The 14250-nt window shown below is 40.7% G+C and overlaps 1 protein-coding gene across 2 annotated transcripts in view; it reads right to left on the reverse strand.

Moving 5' to 3' along the window:
* Nucleotides 1-778: 778 nt before the first annotated feature.
* The window catches only part of SLC35F2 (solute carrier family 35 member F2), a 34390-nt gene continuing 20918 nt past the window's right edge, over nucleotides 779-14250 (reverse strand). The window contains exons 5-9 of one of the 2 annotated variants that reach the window (XR_007355816.2): nucleotides 12477-12633; nucleotides 11499-11551; nucleotides 10154-10308; nucleotides 4456-4517; nucleotides 2248-2368 (exon numbers count right to left, since the gene is read on the reverse strand). Coding sequence is in view for 1 of the 2 variants with exons in the window: in XM_048844569.2 (XP_048700526.1) it covers nucleotides 2144-2368; nucleotides 10154-10308; nucleotides 11499-11551; nucleotides 12477-12633 (590 nt within the window). In the remaining variant the exon portion in view is untranslated. Of the gene's footprint in view, nucleotides 2369-4455; nucleotides 4518-10153; nucleotides 10309-11498; nucleotides 11552-12476; nucleotides 12634-14250 lie in introns of both variants that reach the window. The other variant, XM_048844569.2, reaches the window with a different exon arrangement.

Consider the following 14250-nt stretch of genomic DNA (forward strand, 5'->3'; position numbering starts at 1 on the left):
CTGATGGACTGCAAGTCAGGTAGCGTTTCTGTTGGGATGATTATTAGATGCTAGTGCTGTAGCCTTGTACTTTCTTTTCTTTGTTCTATGATTCATTCGCCACTTGGGTAAAGGAGCACACTGTTCTTTTGTGTGTCCTACTTTCCTGCTTTAACTAAAATGGCTGTAAGTAAAGACAATAAAAATGCACAGTCTTTGCCATGCAGCACTGCATACGGTACATGTCAACACGCTATGGAATATGACAAAACCATGTTGTTATAATATAAACTCTTAGTTTAGAGAATGGATTCTTGACGCTCCATCTAGTGCCCACACAAAGTCAATACTAGTACAATATGCCTATGGTGTGATCGTAGAGAGACAAGGTGGATAAGGTAATATCTTTTATTGGACCAACTTCCTTTGATGAGAGAAGCAAGCTTTGGAAGAGCTCTGTGTAGTTCGAAAGCTTATCTCTTTCACCAACGGAAGTTGGTCCAATAAAAGATATTACCTCCCCCACCTTGTCTCTCTAATATCCTGGGACCAACATGGCTACAACATTGCAATACAGTCTGATCTGTAACTAAGGAATTAGGTTCAGTGTTATGTACCCTTCACCTATGAATCCTGAGTGGTAGCATTTTGCACTCATGTTGCACTGGTGCAAATGGCAACACAAGGTGCAAGGCAACAGAGAATTGGACCCAAAGCTTTTCACAAAGCATCAGCAACTCTTCTAATCCTTGTCTGTATGAAGTATTCAGTGTAAAGGCAATATTGAAAAATAGCCACCTCACTGTGTATTGAATATTTATTTTGTGATTGCTGAAGAAAATTGGATAAACCACTTTGCTCAAATGAAGTACAACAGACCTATACAAAAAACAATCACATTGTAATTTGATACCCAGTATCTTCTAAAGAGGATCAATTACCATTTAAGACAAAACCTGTTAATTTAAAAAATAGTTTGGTCAGTAAAAATCGATAAATACAGTCTTTAATAGAAAGTGAAATTCCAACAGGCAAAAACAGAGTGAGAACCAGATCTTCAGCTGGTGTAAATTGACACAGTGGAACTATGCAGATTTACACCTAAAAGTCTGGCCACAGAATGTCTAAACAATCTCAAAACCTCACTTTCATGTAGTGACAGATCAGTTTTAATCACAGATTAGAAATGAAAAAAAATGGCACAAATAAAGACAAATTAATTACAAGTCTAACAAAAGTACTTAACATTTTGGAGAGCCAGAGATCATTGCTACAAAGAATGAGCTGATGTGGGGCACCAGCAGCATCCCCACCCATGTTCACTTAGCGGCATCTCCCCCTTTTTAAAAAAAAAAATGTGAACTGCCAATTTTGCGTGTGGCTCCAGTGAAGGAATGAGGTCCTACATCACTTTGTAGATGTACATAGGTATTATGAGAGAGAGTGAGAAGGGGGATGAGGAATATCTTTTATTGGACTAGTTTCTGTTAGTGGAAGGCACAAGCTTTCAAGCTTCACAAAGCGCTTCTTTCCTGAGACCTGAGGAAGGGCTTTGTGAAGCTTGAAAGCCTGTCCTTTCCACTAACGGAAGCTGGTCCAATACAAGATATACCTCACCCACCTTATGTGTCTCATATCCTGGGACCAACACAGCTACAACATTGTAAACATATGTATGATGGCATGTAGAGCTAGATCTTGCAAGGTGCTGAGGGCCTCTTGAGAAGTGCCGAGTGCTCTCAAATCCCACTCATTTCAATGGGAGCAGAGGACACTCCCTTAGCACCTTGCAGGATTGGGCCCTTAATAGTTAACACACAACAAAGGATTTCTGCTCCAGCTAGTGACCTGAGAGCTAGCTTTGGCTTCATCTTTGTAAGCCATTTGCTCTTAAATTAATCAAACTTTCTGAACATGAGGTTCTGTCACTTCCCAGAGGCTTCCAAATATATTTCTACTTCACTTTAAGGGACAGATCTTCAGTTGGATTAGATTAACATAGCTTCATTGATTGAGGATCCAGCTTTAACAGCTAAGCGTTTATCCAGTGTACTAAAACAAATGCAGCATGATGTACACTCTTGGCAACAGAGCAGTTCTCCATATCGATATTGAGAGATAATTTTGGCAGTATAAAGGCTTCCTTTAAAACGCTGCTAGTTTTCTAACCCGTGTTCACCCGCACATTTTCCTCTTTAGTAAACTGTACAGTAGCAGCAGGAGTTTCCTGGTGGTTCTCCTCAATTTTTAGTCCAAGGTTATCAAACCCAATGCTGGCTGGTTGTGGCAAACTGGTTGTGGCTTCTTCTGCTGTTCGAGTTGGAGTAGAACAGTACAAAATGAAGCCCACCATAATGACACCAAAGGACAGGAGGTAGAGACCTGAAAACTGACAAGGATATGGGGAGGGGAAGGGAAATAGATGTGGTTAGTAATCCTGACTTATGATTGTACCTTGCAGAAAGAGCATCAGTTACAGCTACACTTTCTTTATGACTCAATATTTAGAGTGCATCCATCACCATAGTATATAGGGCCCAAAAAACAAAATTCAGAAGCTCAGTCCACTGTCAGACTCAGACTGCCTTATTGTTCTCTCCACTTCCCCTTCTTAACACTGGTATACAGGGAATTGTTGTCCTAAGTTTAGACACCCATCTTGACGGATGTGACCAAGGATAACATGGTTCTAGATACGGTGATGGCAAGGAGTAATTGTTTATGCAAGTGAACACTAATGTAATGTACCACTGAGTGTTTTCAATTTTAAATGCAACATGGCCAAATTCTGTGATGGATTTACTCCAGACTTTCACCTGTGAGAAAGAATTTGTCCCTGTTGTTGGAATTCTGCAAATCACTAGATCAGTAGGTGTGTTGTACATCACTTTTAACCATTTGATGTGCTATATACTTGTTATTACTGGGCCAAACCTGTTTTTCTGTCTCCTGATATACACCAGTTTAATTTCACAGAAGTTATACCAGTGTAAAGAGATAGGTGGATCAGGCAAACAGGAATTGGTCCATTATTATCATCCAGTAAACTGTTAACATTCTAAAAAAGGAAGGATTACTACAAACCATCTTGATAGGAAAATAAGAGTCCACTTAAAGTGTTGACTTTATAAAATTGGATTTAAAATGTAAAAGGATCAAATTACCCTCAGCTGGGAACAGTTTGTCAGCAGACACAAAAAGCTACAGATTTTCTTCCCAACACCATAATTACTGAAGCAGCTGGATGACTGAAATCAAAATATCCCTGCTCAAAACTAACTCCCCAGTAATAATGCAGGCCTAATATTCTTTTGAGGCCTGACCCTGCTGTCAATAGAAAGACTCCCATTGGTTTCAATGCATGCAGGATTGTTCCATATGTCTTTGTTATCTGGGCTTATTGTCTTATGGCTGAGATTTTCAATTATATCTTATGATTATTGTTTAATACTATGAATTCTGATGGAGGTTTGTATTGTTTCACTTGTCTGCTAATACTTGCACTGACAGTTCTAGTGTCAAGAGGATTCTACTACCAACTACAATTAATGGTGACAAAGTCAGTGTCGAAAATTATTTTCAGCTGAATCAGAATGCAATATAGCAACCCAGCTTTAAACAAGTTCAGTTGCTCGGCGTATTGGCATGAATACTAGCCAGAACTTTTCAAACATTGGCCTCAATTTTAAGGAAAACAAGTAATTCCTCACAGTCACAAAATGAAGGAAAAATTGGGACTTCAGACTCAAGCCTCTTTGATAGCTCAGCGCTTTGAAGGGCACCACATGATACTGCACATGGAGAGGTGAGCTGGCTCAGAATGGACAGGGGCCTGAGCTTACTATGGTCACGCAGGCACAACTGAAGTTGAACTACTAAGGAAAGGTAAATGGCTGCTACAATTCCAACTCCTCAGCTTCTACATCGAAGGATTTCAGAAATAATGTAAATTGTGCCAGATTCTGCTCAGTTACACTGATGTTAATCTGGAGTAACTCTTACCTGTAATGGAGTTACAAAAGTTTAAACTGAAGACAGAATTTTGCCCGTGTGGATGTCTACATTTTATTTATTGGTTCCCATGAAGACGGTCTGTTTTCATAGAGCCTTCGGTTTACGTCCACGGTTATCTTATAGCCAGGCAGCTAAATTCTCATCAGGCACACAGACGTAGCAAAGCAGAGTGTACTGGTGCCCATAATCTCTAATAAGCATGCTCATGCACAGCTTCCCCTGCTATGCCCCACCTAAAAGGATTATTCTTCTTAGGATCTGTGGCTAAGACTTTCAAAGTGACTGATCTGGGGGTGTGACTTTCTAAAAATGCTGAGCACTCAGCCCTGAAACTCAGGCCCTTTTTGGGGTGCAACCAAAACTTGAGGCACACAAAATAGTCACCTTTGAAAGTCTTAGCTTAGCTGCAGAGCTATTGCCAGGTCCAAGGGACACACACAGGCATAAACATGAAGATCATACCTTGGCCCACCCAGGAATGCCTCTGCCTCTCAAGGAGGGGTTGTAGGACAGTTTCTTCAGGGCTTTAAAGGGAGATAATGAGAACAATGATCATACCCTTTTCCTTGCACTTTCACTGCTGAACATGGGATTTCTGGACACACAGCACCTGCTGTGACTTGGCATAAGACACACAACTCATCTCCAATCTGCACTGTGGATTTCTGTGACATAACATTGTACCATGCATGAAACTCCCACTGTCATTGATAGGAGGCCTGAGTACATAATGTGCAACAGACTGCTACAATTTGGACTGGAGAAAGTTTTGGCCACTGAATAGCTTGCAGCATAGGAACTGCAAGTAAGCAAAAGGGGTGATTGGAGCCCATTTGTGAGTACCCACAAAATGACTGCTGAAACTTACATCCATCCTGTAATTAGAGATGATGGTTCCCTAAGCTTTCCAATCATATTTATGTTTTACCTAATTATTGCACTGATGTCTTGTACTGACACCAATTATTCCAGAATATTTACCAGTCACTTTAATGCAAACTCCGCTGGGATTTCTTTTCAATAGGATACTGCCAACTGCTCTTGGGGCACTCTCCCTCTAGAGGTCCTAGCTTCCTCCTAAGCTGTCCCCCTTTCTACTTCACATTAGCCCATTCAATCAACTTAGCTTAAAATGAGTCAATCAGCCCTTAAACTCTGGGGGTGTCTACCTATCATTTTCTTAGGCCATGTATACACTACAAAATTAAGTCAACCTAACTTATGTCAGCATACAGCCACCACAGTAATTTCTTCACTTGTGCATGCCTACACTTTGCTCGTGTCAGCAGTGTGCGTCCTCAATTGTGCTGTCAGTGTGAAGCATTGTGGGACGGCTTCTGAAAGCCAGTAAAGGTCGACCTAAATAACAGTGTCTACACTGACACAACATCGACCTAACTACATTGACTTAGCTCTATGCCTCTCATGGCGGTGGAGTTATTAAATAGGCATAGCAGGGTGGTTATGTCAGCGGAACTGACATTTAAGTTTAGACACTTCCATAGTTAGGTCGTCATAAGCTGCTTTGCATCGATCTAACTCTGTAGTGTAGACCAGGCCCTAGAGGCAGCTGGGCATGGTGCTATTGTCCCTACACTCTCCCAAACCTTTCTGCCTCCCCAGCCCTCTCCGTTTTCCTTCCTTTATAACTGGGCTTGTTTTCCTTATTGGTCCAGGCTGTGGTGCATGCCTCCATGATTGGCAGTCCCAGCACCTGTGCTGGGGTGTGGTCAGCCTGGTCGCCTATAAGCCAGGAAGTCTGTCCTCCCACTTCTGCCTATGCTCGGTATGGGGTTTGCACCACAGACACAAAAACATTTTAGATGCAGGCGACTCAACTTTTTAGAGATGAGTCATTAGGAAAATTAAATTTGGATTTTCTGATACATAAGTTACTCTAACCACTAGAGCATGTGCTAGAGAATAAGGTATGTATCTTAGACACCAAGGCAGAGATACTTTTCCTGAAATAATAGAATAAAGGCTAAATCCTGGCTCTGAGTACGGGGGCGCGCAAGGAGGAGGCGGCTCCATCATAGTCCAGGCATCGTGGCTGGAGCCATTCTCCCCGTGTGTAAATCTCAATGCCTGCATAAATAGCACAGCATTAGTTAGCTAGACGGATGGCTCTGGAAATTGGGAGGAGGGCACTAAAGCAGCAACTGTCAAAAGCTACAGCCAGCATTCCTCCAGCACAGTCCTACTAGCTCTGTGGGGAGAGGTGTAAGGCCAGGGCTACGCTCCCACCCTGCTTACACAAATGCCCCCTGAAGCGTTGCATGCTAAGACGACTGCTGGCTGGCCTCCATCACTTATGCTCCGAAGACCAATCTGAATCTGTGTAGGCAACGGCAGACTTTACAGTGACGGTGATGGGAATCAGATTGGGCCCTAATAACAGAAGCAGCCACACCACGTTTGCTTCCTGCACTGGGGCAGGAAAGGGTCTCCCATCCTCCTTCCCCCTACAGACTCATAGGCAGAGACATGTAATTTAACCCTTCTGGTGCACAGCAAGTGGATGGTCTTGTGGTGAAGGCACTGAACTGGGTTCAATTTCTAGCTCTGTCACAGACTTTCCTGTGTGACATTGGGCAACTTACTTCACTTCTCTGGCCTTCAGATTCTCTAGCTGTAAAATGATGATCAAAATCCTTCCTGACCTCGCAGGGATGGTGTGGGGCTAAATGTTTGGGAGAGTGCTCAGATACGATGGGGATGAGGCCAGATAAGAATGGGGGTTGGGATTAAAGTAGATAGCAGTGCTGCTCAGTAATCCAATGTCACTAGAACTCCTTTGGGTTGAACTCACTAAATTTGGGGGTGTGGAGAAATGTGTGGCACTGACAGCAGCCCCTTCCCTTTGGAACGGAAACAGAAAGGGGGTTATTCCTCAGGCACAAAGTAAGCCATTGTTCCATTCTTTGACACCTTTTGCCTTGGTAGTTCCACAGCTCCAGTGTGTTTTATGCCTCACACTGCTGAAGAAATAAACTCTCGCATAGTTTTGCTTGCCCTCCTCTTGCTGCTTTGAGAGGAGAGATTTTGTTTCCCCTTCCACTAGGACACCCTCAGCATGTCTTTTAGGCTACTATATGTGGAAGAGGGCTGAGTTCAGAGGACTAAAAGCCCCATTTTAATTAGTGCCTCATGTACCGTATCTGAAAAACCAATATTCAAGAACAAGTATTTATTTGTTTTACTCTGTTTTATTCAGTCAGGCTTTGTTGCACCAATTTAAAGCAGCATAGAAACTAATTTTCGTTAAATCTGTACAACTTGTGTATGTAGACAAGGCACCATCCAATACCAAATCTAAAGTCTACTATCAATGTGATTGGCAATCCGGTAACTCCACCTAGTGTCCAGATTTGCAATAGACTCTTTCCTAAAAGTTTACACAACAGAAGCACGTTCAGAAAATATTTGTGGCAAACAAACTCTCTGTTCAGTCTTTGGAGAGCTCCTGGGGTTTTGGTTTGTTTGATATTTGCCATTGTATTTCAGATCTCAGCTGCAGCTGCATGTAAGACAATGACAGAAGTGATGTTCCCAAGGGGTGAAAATGTAATTCTGAAAGGGAGGGTTGGCCATATGAAGGCCCCCTGTGGGCCTGATCCTGTAAGGGACCAAATATCCTAATTCCCATCAATTCCAGTGGTAGGCAAGGGCTCACACCACCACACAGGAATAGGAATGGGATCTTCCCCCACCCCAGATACTGTTCTGTGATGAGCTTATTCCAAGTGGCAATAATGAAGAAGGTTTCAGAGTAGCAGCCGTGTTAGTCTATATTCGCAAAAAGAAAAGCAGTACTTGTGGCACAAGTACTCCTTTTCTTTTTGCCAATACAGCCATATGGAGTAAAATGAATTTAGCCATATGGAGAAAAATTTTAAATTGGTTAGTCTCTAAGGTGCCACAAGTACTCCTTTTCTTTTTAATAATGAAGAAGGTTAACAAAACCATCATGTACTAGAAGACCACAGCCAAGAACCCCTGGGGTTAGCAGAAATCAGAAATGTAGAGCAGAATAAAGGCACTCTGTGGCATAAAGCTAAGATGAAGAAAGAGATACTCTAACTTCACCTGCAACAGCCTCTGAGGGGGCTTATATGGAATATCTTTTGGTGACAAGAGAAAAACTGTTCTTCTTCAGTAAGAGTTGAGTGGTTCCTTGCATTTTTTGTAGTATATTCAATCCCCTATACCTTTATAATCCATGAAACACCCTTCCTGGTGTCTTTGTGCAACAGCAAAGGAAATATAACATAACTTTGCTGCTGTTAAATACGCAAAAATTGTGCTTCCTGGTGTGTAGTTACCTAGTTCTCCCCTTAGACCTGCTTGTAACTGTAGGTACTGCATTAGTATTGCTCCATTCTCTCGCTGCCTCCCCGTGGCTGTTTTAAATTACTTATGGAAGCTCTCTGATTGTGGAGTTGTCATTCTCCAGAAAATTTCATTCCTTGATCATTCATAGTGTGATCCAGAGTTCATTACTGCTCCTTTCGCCCAGGAAAAATGTATGATGGTTTCAAACACCACTCACTCCACCTTGCTTTGTGAAGACACTAGCAAAGAATTAATTTAACCTTCAATAAATTAGTCTTGCCATCTCCTCCACTTCCCATCATGGCCTTCACTCTAATTTCTATATGTGCCTGAAATTCTCTTCTAACTTACCCCCAATGCCTTCTGATATCCCCCCTTCTTTTTTTTCTTTTTCTTTTTTTAAGCCAACATTGGCAGGTACCAGATGCTTCAGAAAGAGATGTAAGAAACTCTGCAGTGGGCAATTATGGGACAATCTGCCTCTAGGGAAAGCTTCCTCCCAACCCCCAACAGTAAGCAGTTGTCTTAAAAAAGCCTCATGCTTCAGGGTTTATATATGTCCCTTCCAAAATTCTTGATTATCTTTTAAAAATATTTACTATTAGCTGTATAAATGTCTAATCCCTTCTTGAATTACACCATTAGCTGTTTGGTGCCAAGACACGTCATTGATAAGTGACTTAGAAATGGATGCAGTAACTGAGCTGCCTGTTACAATGCACAGTGCAGACATTTTCAGTCTCTCGTATTTACTTAATTTTTAAAATGAACACTGTTGAGTAGGTTAGATCCAAAATTTATTAATGCTCAAAACTGTTGTAATCTGGTGGGGAACGTCAATTGCTACATATCTCTTCGAAAGGAAACTCTAGCCGTTGTGTGTGCCTGACACTACAGTATTTCTGTTCTTATGCTTCAGAACTAAAATAAATGGTCCTTCACCTTTACAACCAAATCTGACATAAAAGCTTCTGGTTTCTGTATGGCTGAGGGCAAGTGACCTTGTAGAGTAATACAGCTAAGCCTCTTAAGCAAAGTTCTCAAGCTTCTCACTAAGCTTTTCCATCTACTGAGAAGGTCAATGATTAAAAAGGTGATAGTAAGCTCGGAATGACTCTGGGTGCAAAGGATTAGCCAGAGTGGAAGGTTGTTTTTAATAGGACCACATGGCTACAACAGAATGCTAAAGAAACAAATCTTACAGAAGCAGTTCCACAGACTGTCCTAGTCAGAGTGTAGAACAGATACATTTGTGTTCAGAACTCAGTGTCTTGAGTTCTGTTCAGAGATATAACTGCATAGGCTTGATTCTTCTCTCACAGATGTCTCTAATAACTGATTAAACATGCAGAAAATATTTACTTTTCACATCAGCCCAAGCCATAGCTTCAGATGTAGACATGCTTGAACTTTTGATGAACTTTGGATCTGAACTTTTTAACTGGCCTGTGAGGGCTGACCAGATCTGAACACTCTCAAATTTTGGGTGATTCAAAATATGGATTAAGAAAAGAATTCTAGGACTAGGATGAATCACTAATTTATTTACAGTTTCTTGTGCTGATTGCAAGACTTTCTGAAGGTTTTGCAATGGTCTTTAGCAACTTAATCCAGAAAGTGTAAAATGAATTTTAAATCACCATCTACCTAACAATGCAGTATTATAAAATTAAACTTGAGTCTTCTGATTAACTTTTTCATTTCAATAATAAATGAATGATGTAATCTGCACAAACTCACAGCTGCAAATAGCTGTTAGAGACAGTTAAAATGGTTATGCTTTGGAATGAAACTTAACTGAAACCACAATTGGATGTTTGCTTACCTTATAGCCAAACAGGAACAGTCCAAAGAAAAGACTGTAGAGATCAGCTGTCAGAATGCCCAAGTTGACAGAAGTAGCGCTAGTAACTTTAATCACTACTGGCATGAAGCTGTACAGCCCAAACATACAGAAGGCAAATGCCACGAATAGTAACACTGAAAAACAAGACAACAATTTACACTAAAAGGGATGAATAACAAGAGAGCAAAAAAGGCTGAAGTTCTTCAGACACTGTAAACCTTTGCACATTTTATCAGGTGCTACAGTCATACAAATAATAAATGTTAATCAGACTGGGTACAAGCAAATTCCTTACCCACAACTCTCTTGTATGGCAAAAGCAAGCAAGAAAGAAAATTACAGTAACAAGGGAAGTCTTGTACAGATTCAGACGCGGTGTGGATGAATGGCAGGGAGGAGGTACTGAATTTCTATACAGAAATCCCTTGATCACAGGGAGATGAAGGAGGGGGCCTGTCACATCAAAAAAAGGAATAATCCCATTCCTTCGTTCTTCATTGGATAATATTAGAGCTGGTCAGAGAAACTTTGATGGAACCATATTCCAGCTAATATGTAATTCCATCTAAATCAAAACACTTCATGAAATCACGTCATTTTTGCTGGAGTTTAATTTCAGAAGAAATCAGAAAAACTGCAACAGGTTGAAACATCCCATTTTGACCCTTTCAAAGCAAAACTTTTCAAATTTTCATTTTGAAATGACATTTCATTTCCATTTTTTAAATATTGTCTCATATGATACAAAAGAAAAACGTTGGAATTGAAATGAAACATTTTGATTGACCCAAAATGAATTCTATTTTGGAATTTTCCTTTGCAGACAATCTCAAGATTTTTGGTTTTCGCTCAGATTTGAAACAAAGCCAATTTTGAAATCTTGATCTTTTGCAAAACTGAATTTTTGTCCTCCAATCAGCTTTAGTTAAGACTACCTTTGCCTAGAGGGGACACCAGCATCTGCCTGAAATATTCTGGCTGAAACAAACCCAGTCAAGACAACAATGATGTTGGTGGCATGAATAAAATATTATGAAATAGCAGCCAATTCCATAACTTCTGTCTTGATTGGGTCTTCTGTCCTTTGACGGTCAATGTGGTTCAGTTCTATGGACCTACTTGGCTTTTGGGGTCCAAAACCTGTAAAGCTTATCTCTTTGCTACCCAGAGTCTGCACAGAGTACAGCTCTTCTTTAAACACAGTATGAATGTTGCTTGTTTTATGTCAACAAATGAAATAAAGGCAAATGAAGATATCACAGCTCTGATAAATTCATTTTTCTGAGGTTTTTTAATTTATACATTCATTTTAATGTATACATACCAATTTTCCAGTTCCACTGAATGTGAGCTATGTCCGTGTGTTCCACAATGGCTCTACATAAGAAAAGACATGCCACAGTGAAAATTATTTTGCATTGTTTTCACTGTGTATTCAGTGACTTAGAAATGGATGGATTTAATCAAATGATGGATTTAATTACAAGCATGTATAAGAAATGTTTTGACTTTCTGTCTCTTTTATAATAAGGAAACAATACATAAGAGTTAAATAAAAGGGCTCTTGCCTTTCACGGGTTCACTTGCTATTTAACATACCAGCTGAGAAAATGATTAACTGTGATGCTGAGAGGTGAGGAACATAAAATTAGTTAGTCGGCCTTGTTTGCCTGCTCTCTCTGTCTCCATGTTTGTTTGTAATAGTAAATGTTGCCTCATTTTTAAATTCAAGCTTAAACATCACAAATACCCCTCTTTAATCATTCCTTTTCTTTTGAAATAAATTTTAACACTGATTTTTTAGTCACTTTTTAGAAAATCACAGAAGTCATTCTGCCAGGGAGTAACTTCTGCAGGTTCCCACTGGAAAAACCTTTACAGAAATGCAATCCTGTGAGTAGTCTTTCCTCACATGAGTGGTCCCATGAAGGTCAATGAGACTATTCACACAAGTACAGACTATGGCCCAGATCCTCAGAGGTATTTAGGTACCGCACTCTCACTGAAATCAATGGAGTTTGGTACCTAAATGCCTTTGAGGATCTGGGCCCATACTCAGAGAGGTTTGCAGGATTGGGCTTCAAGGGTGCTACATGAAGCAGCAGCATGTATGACCTAGGCAGAAGATGTAAAAAGGAAATGAAATGCATGCTGCAGCTCAAAAAAAGGACCCCAAAGGCCTACGTAAATGCAAACTTAACAATGAATTAATTTAAAAACAATAGCACCATTTGGTGGTACACAAAGAAATCATTCTGCAGTGTTCTTAATTAGGGTTAAAGTAAATATATTAGATCCTTACAGCTGTAGACCGCTGATAATAGTCCCAAACAAGCCCACCATTCCTAGAAACTCCACTCTGCTCAGATTTTTCACAATGTACTCCTCACTCACATTAGAAATGGCATAGAAAGAAGCACCCAGCAGAACTAAGACATCGCCAATCACCACGTCACTTCCTGTATAGAAATATTAATCCACAAAAAGGGAAATACTGTAAACACTTTTTAGCTTTTTTTTTTTTTAATAAACAAGTTTATTTCTAATGTCTTCACCTTTCGGGATAGGGAGAGGGGAATGTTTCTGTCCTGCTTGTGACCTATCACTTGCAAACCAAAGGCTGACAATGCCAAAGGCTCCAGCCGCCCTTGCAAAGTTTGGGGTCAGCTGAGCTTTTGGTTTTTATTTTAAAGGTTAAAACACACTTTAACTCACCAGCTGTTTTATAGTAAGGTCCAGTTCTATCTAGTTCTGCTAGGGTTAAGCACTGTGTGGGAATTCCAGCAGAATCCAGAAGAATTCTAACTTTCAGACCATTGATTCAGTTCTTCTGCATTAAGGGCCTGATTCAGCTCCAATTAAAGTCAATTTATTGATTTCAGGGGGAGCTGAATTAGGCTCCAAGTCTACAAAAGCTCTTAAATGGGTGCTACAAGTCTATGATTGCATGATATGGACTAAAATAAGCCTTTTATACTATACTAATGGAATTCCCTGTAACGCCAACAGTCTTCAGGTAATGCCTTATGCATCAGTTCAATAGCCAGATCGTTGCTCTCATTAAAGTCCTTGATTTGATTTAAAACCTCTTCCCCAAGCAGTTTGATAATCATTCTTTAGGAAACATGACTGGGAGCTGGGGGAAGGACTGAGAGAGCCACTTCTTGCAAGAAGTATAGCTATGGGCTTGTCTACACTTACATTTTATAGCGCTTCTAACTTGCTGGCTCAGGGGTGTGAAAAATCACACACACACACCCCGAGCACAGCAAGTCTGAGCGTTTTAAAGCACTAGTGTAGACAAACTCCAAGTATTGGGAGCTGTGCTCCCAGCACTCAGAGCTAATCCCTTGGTGGAGGTGAATTACCAGGAGCTCTGGGAGAGCTGTCTCCCAGCGCTCCCGCGTGACCACACTCACACTTCAAAGCGCTGCTGTGGGAACGCTCCTGCGGCAGCGGTTTTAAGTTTCCAGTGTAGCCATGCCCTATGTTGTATCTATGATGGATGAATCATGACAAATCTAGATATCTCAGGGAAGGAAGATTTTCCCTTTGGACTCTATTCTGTCATAGATTCTAAGGCTAGAAGAGACCATTGTGATCATCTAGTTTCACCTCCTGTACAACAAAGGCCATAGGACTTTCCCAAAATAATTCCTAGAGCCGATCTTTTAGAAAAACATCTAAACTTGATTTTAAAATTGTCAGTGATGAAGAATCCACCACGACCCTTGATAATTGTTCCATTGGTTAATTACTCTCACCATTAACATTTTACACCTTATTTGCAGCCTGAATTTGTCTCGCTTTAGCTTCCAGCCATTGGATTGTGTTATACTTTTCTCTGCTAGATTGAAGAGCCCATTATCAAACATTAGTCATGCTTACTAATGTCAAGCAGCACTACGACTACACCTTCACTACAAAAAAGATGTCTTTTTACATCGAGATAGCTATCACACTCACTGTAAAATCCTGGTGGAGACAAGGCACGAGGCGGTTTTACCTCCATGTAGCTAGTCGAGGTCAAACTACACCTCCCACCTGAGGTTTACCTTGACTCGTTTCTGCTAGGA

The sequence above is a fragment of the Caretta caretta genome, chromosome 1, assembly GCF_965140235.1.
Source record: "Caretta caretta isolate rCarCar2 chromosome 1, rCarCar1.hap1, whole genome shotgun sequence".
NCBI classification, from domain to species: Eukaryota; Metazoa; Chordata; order Testudines; family Cheloniidae; genus Caretta; species Caretta caretta.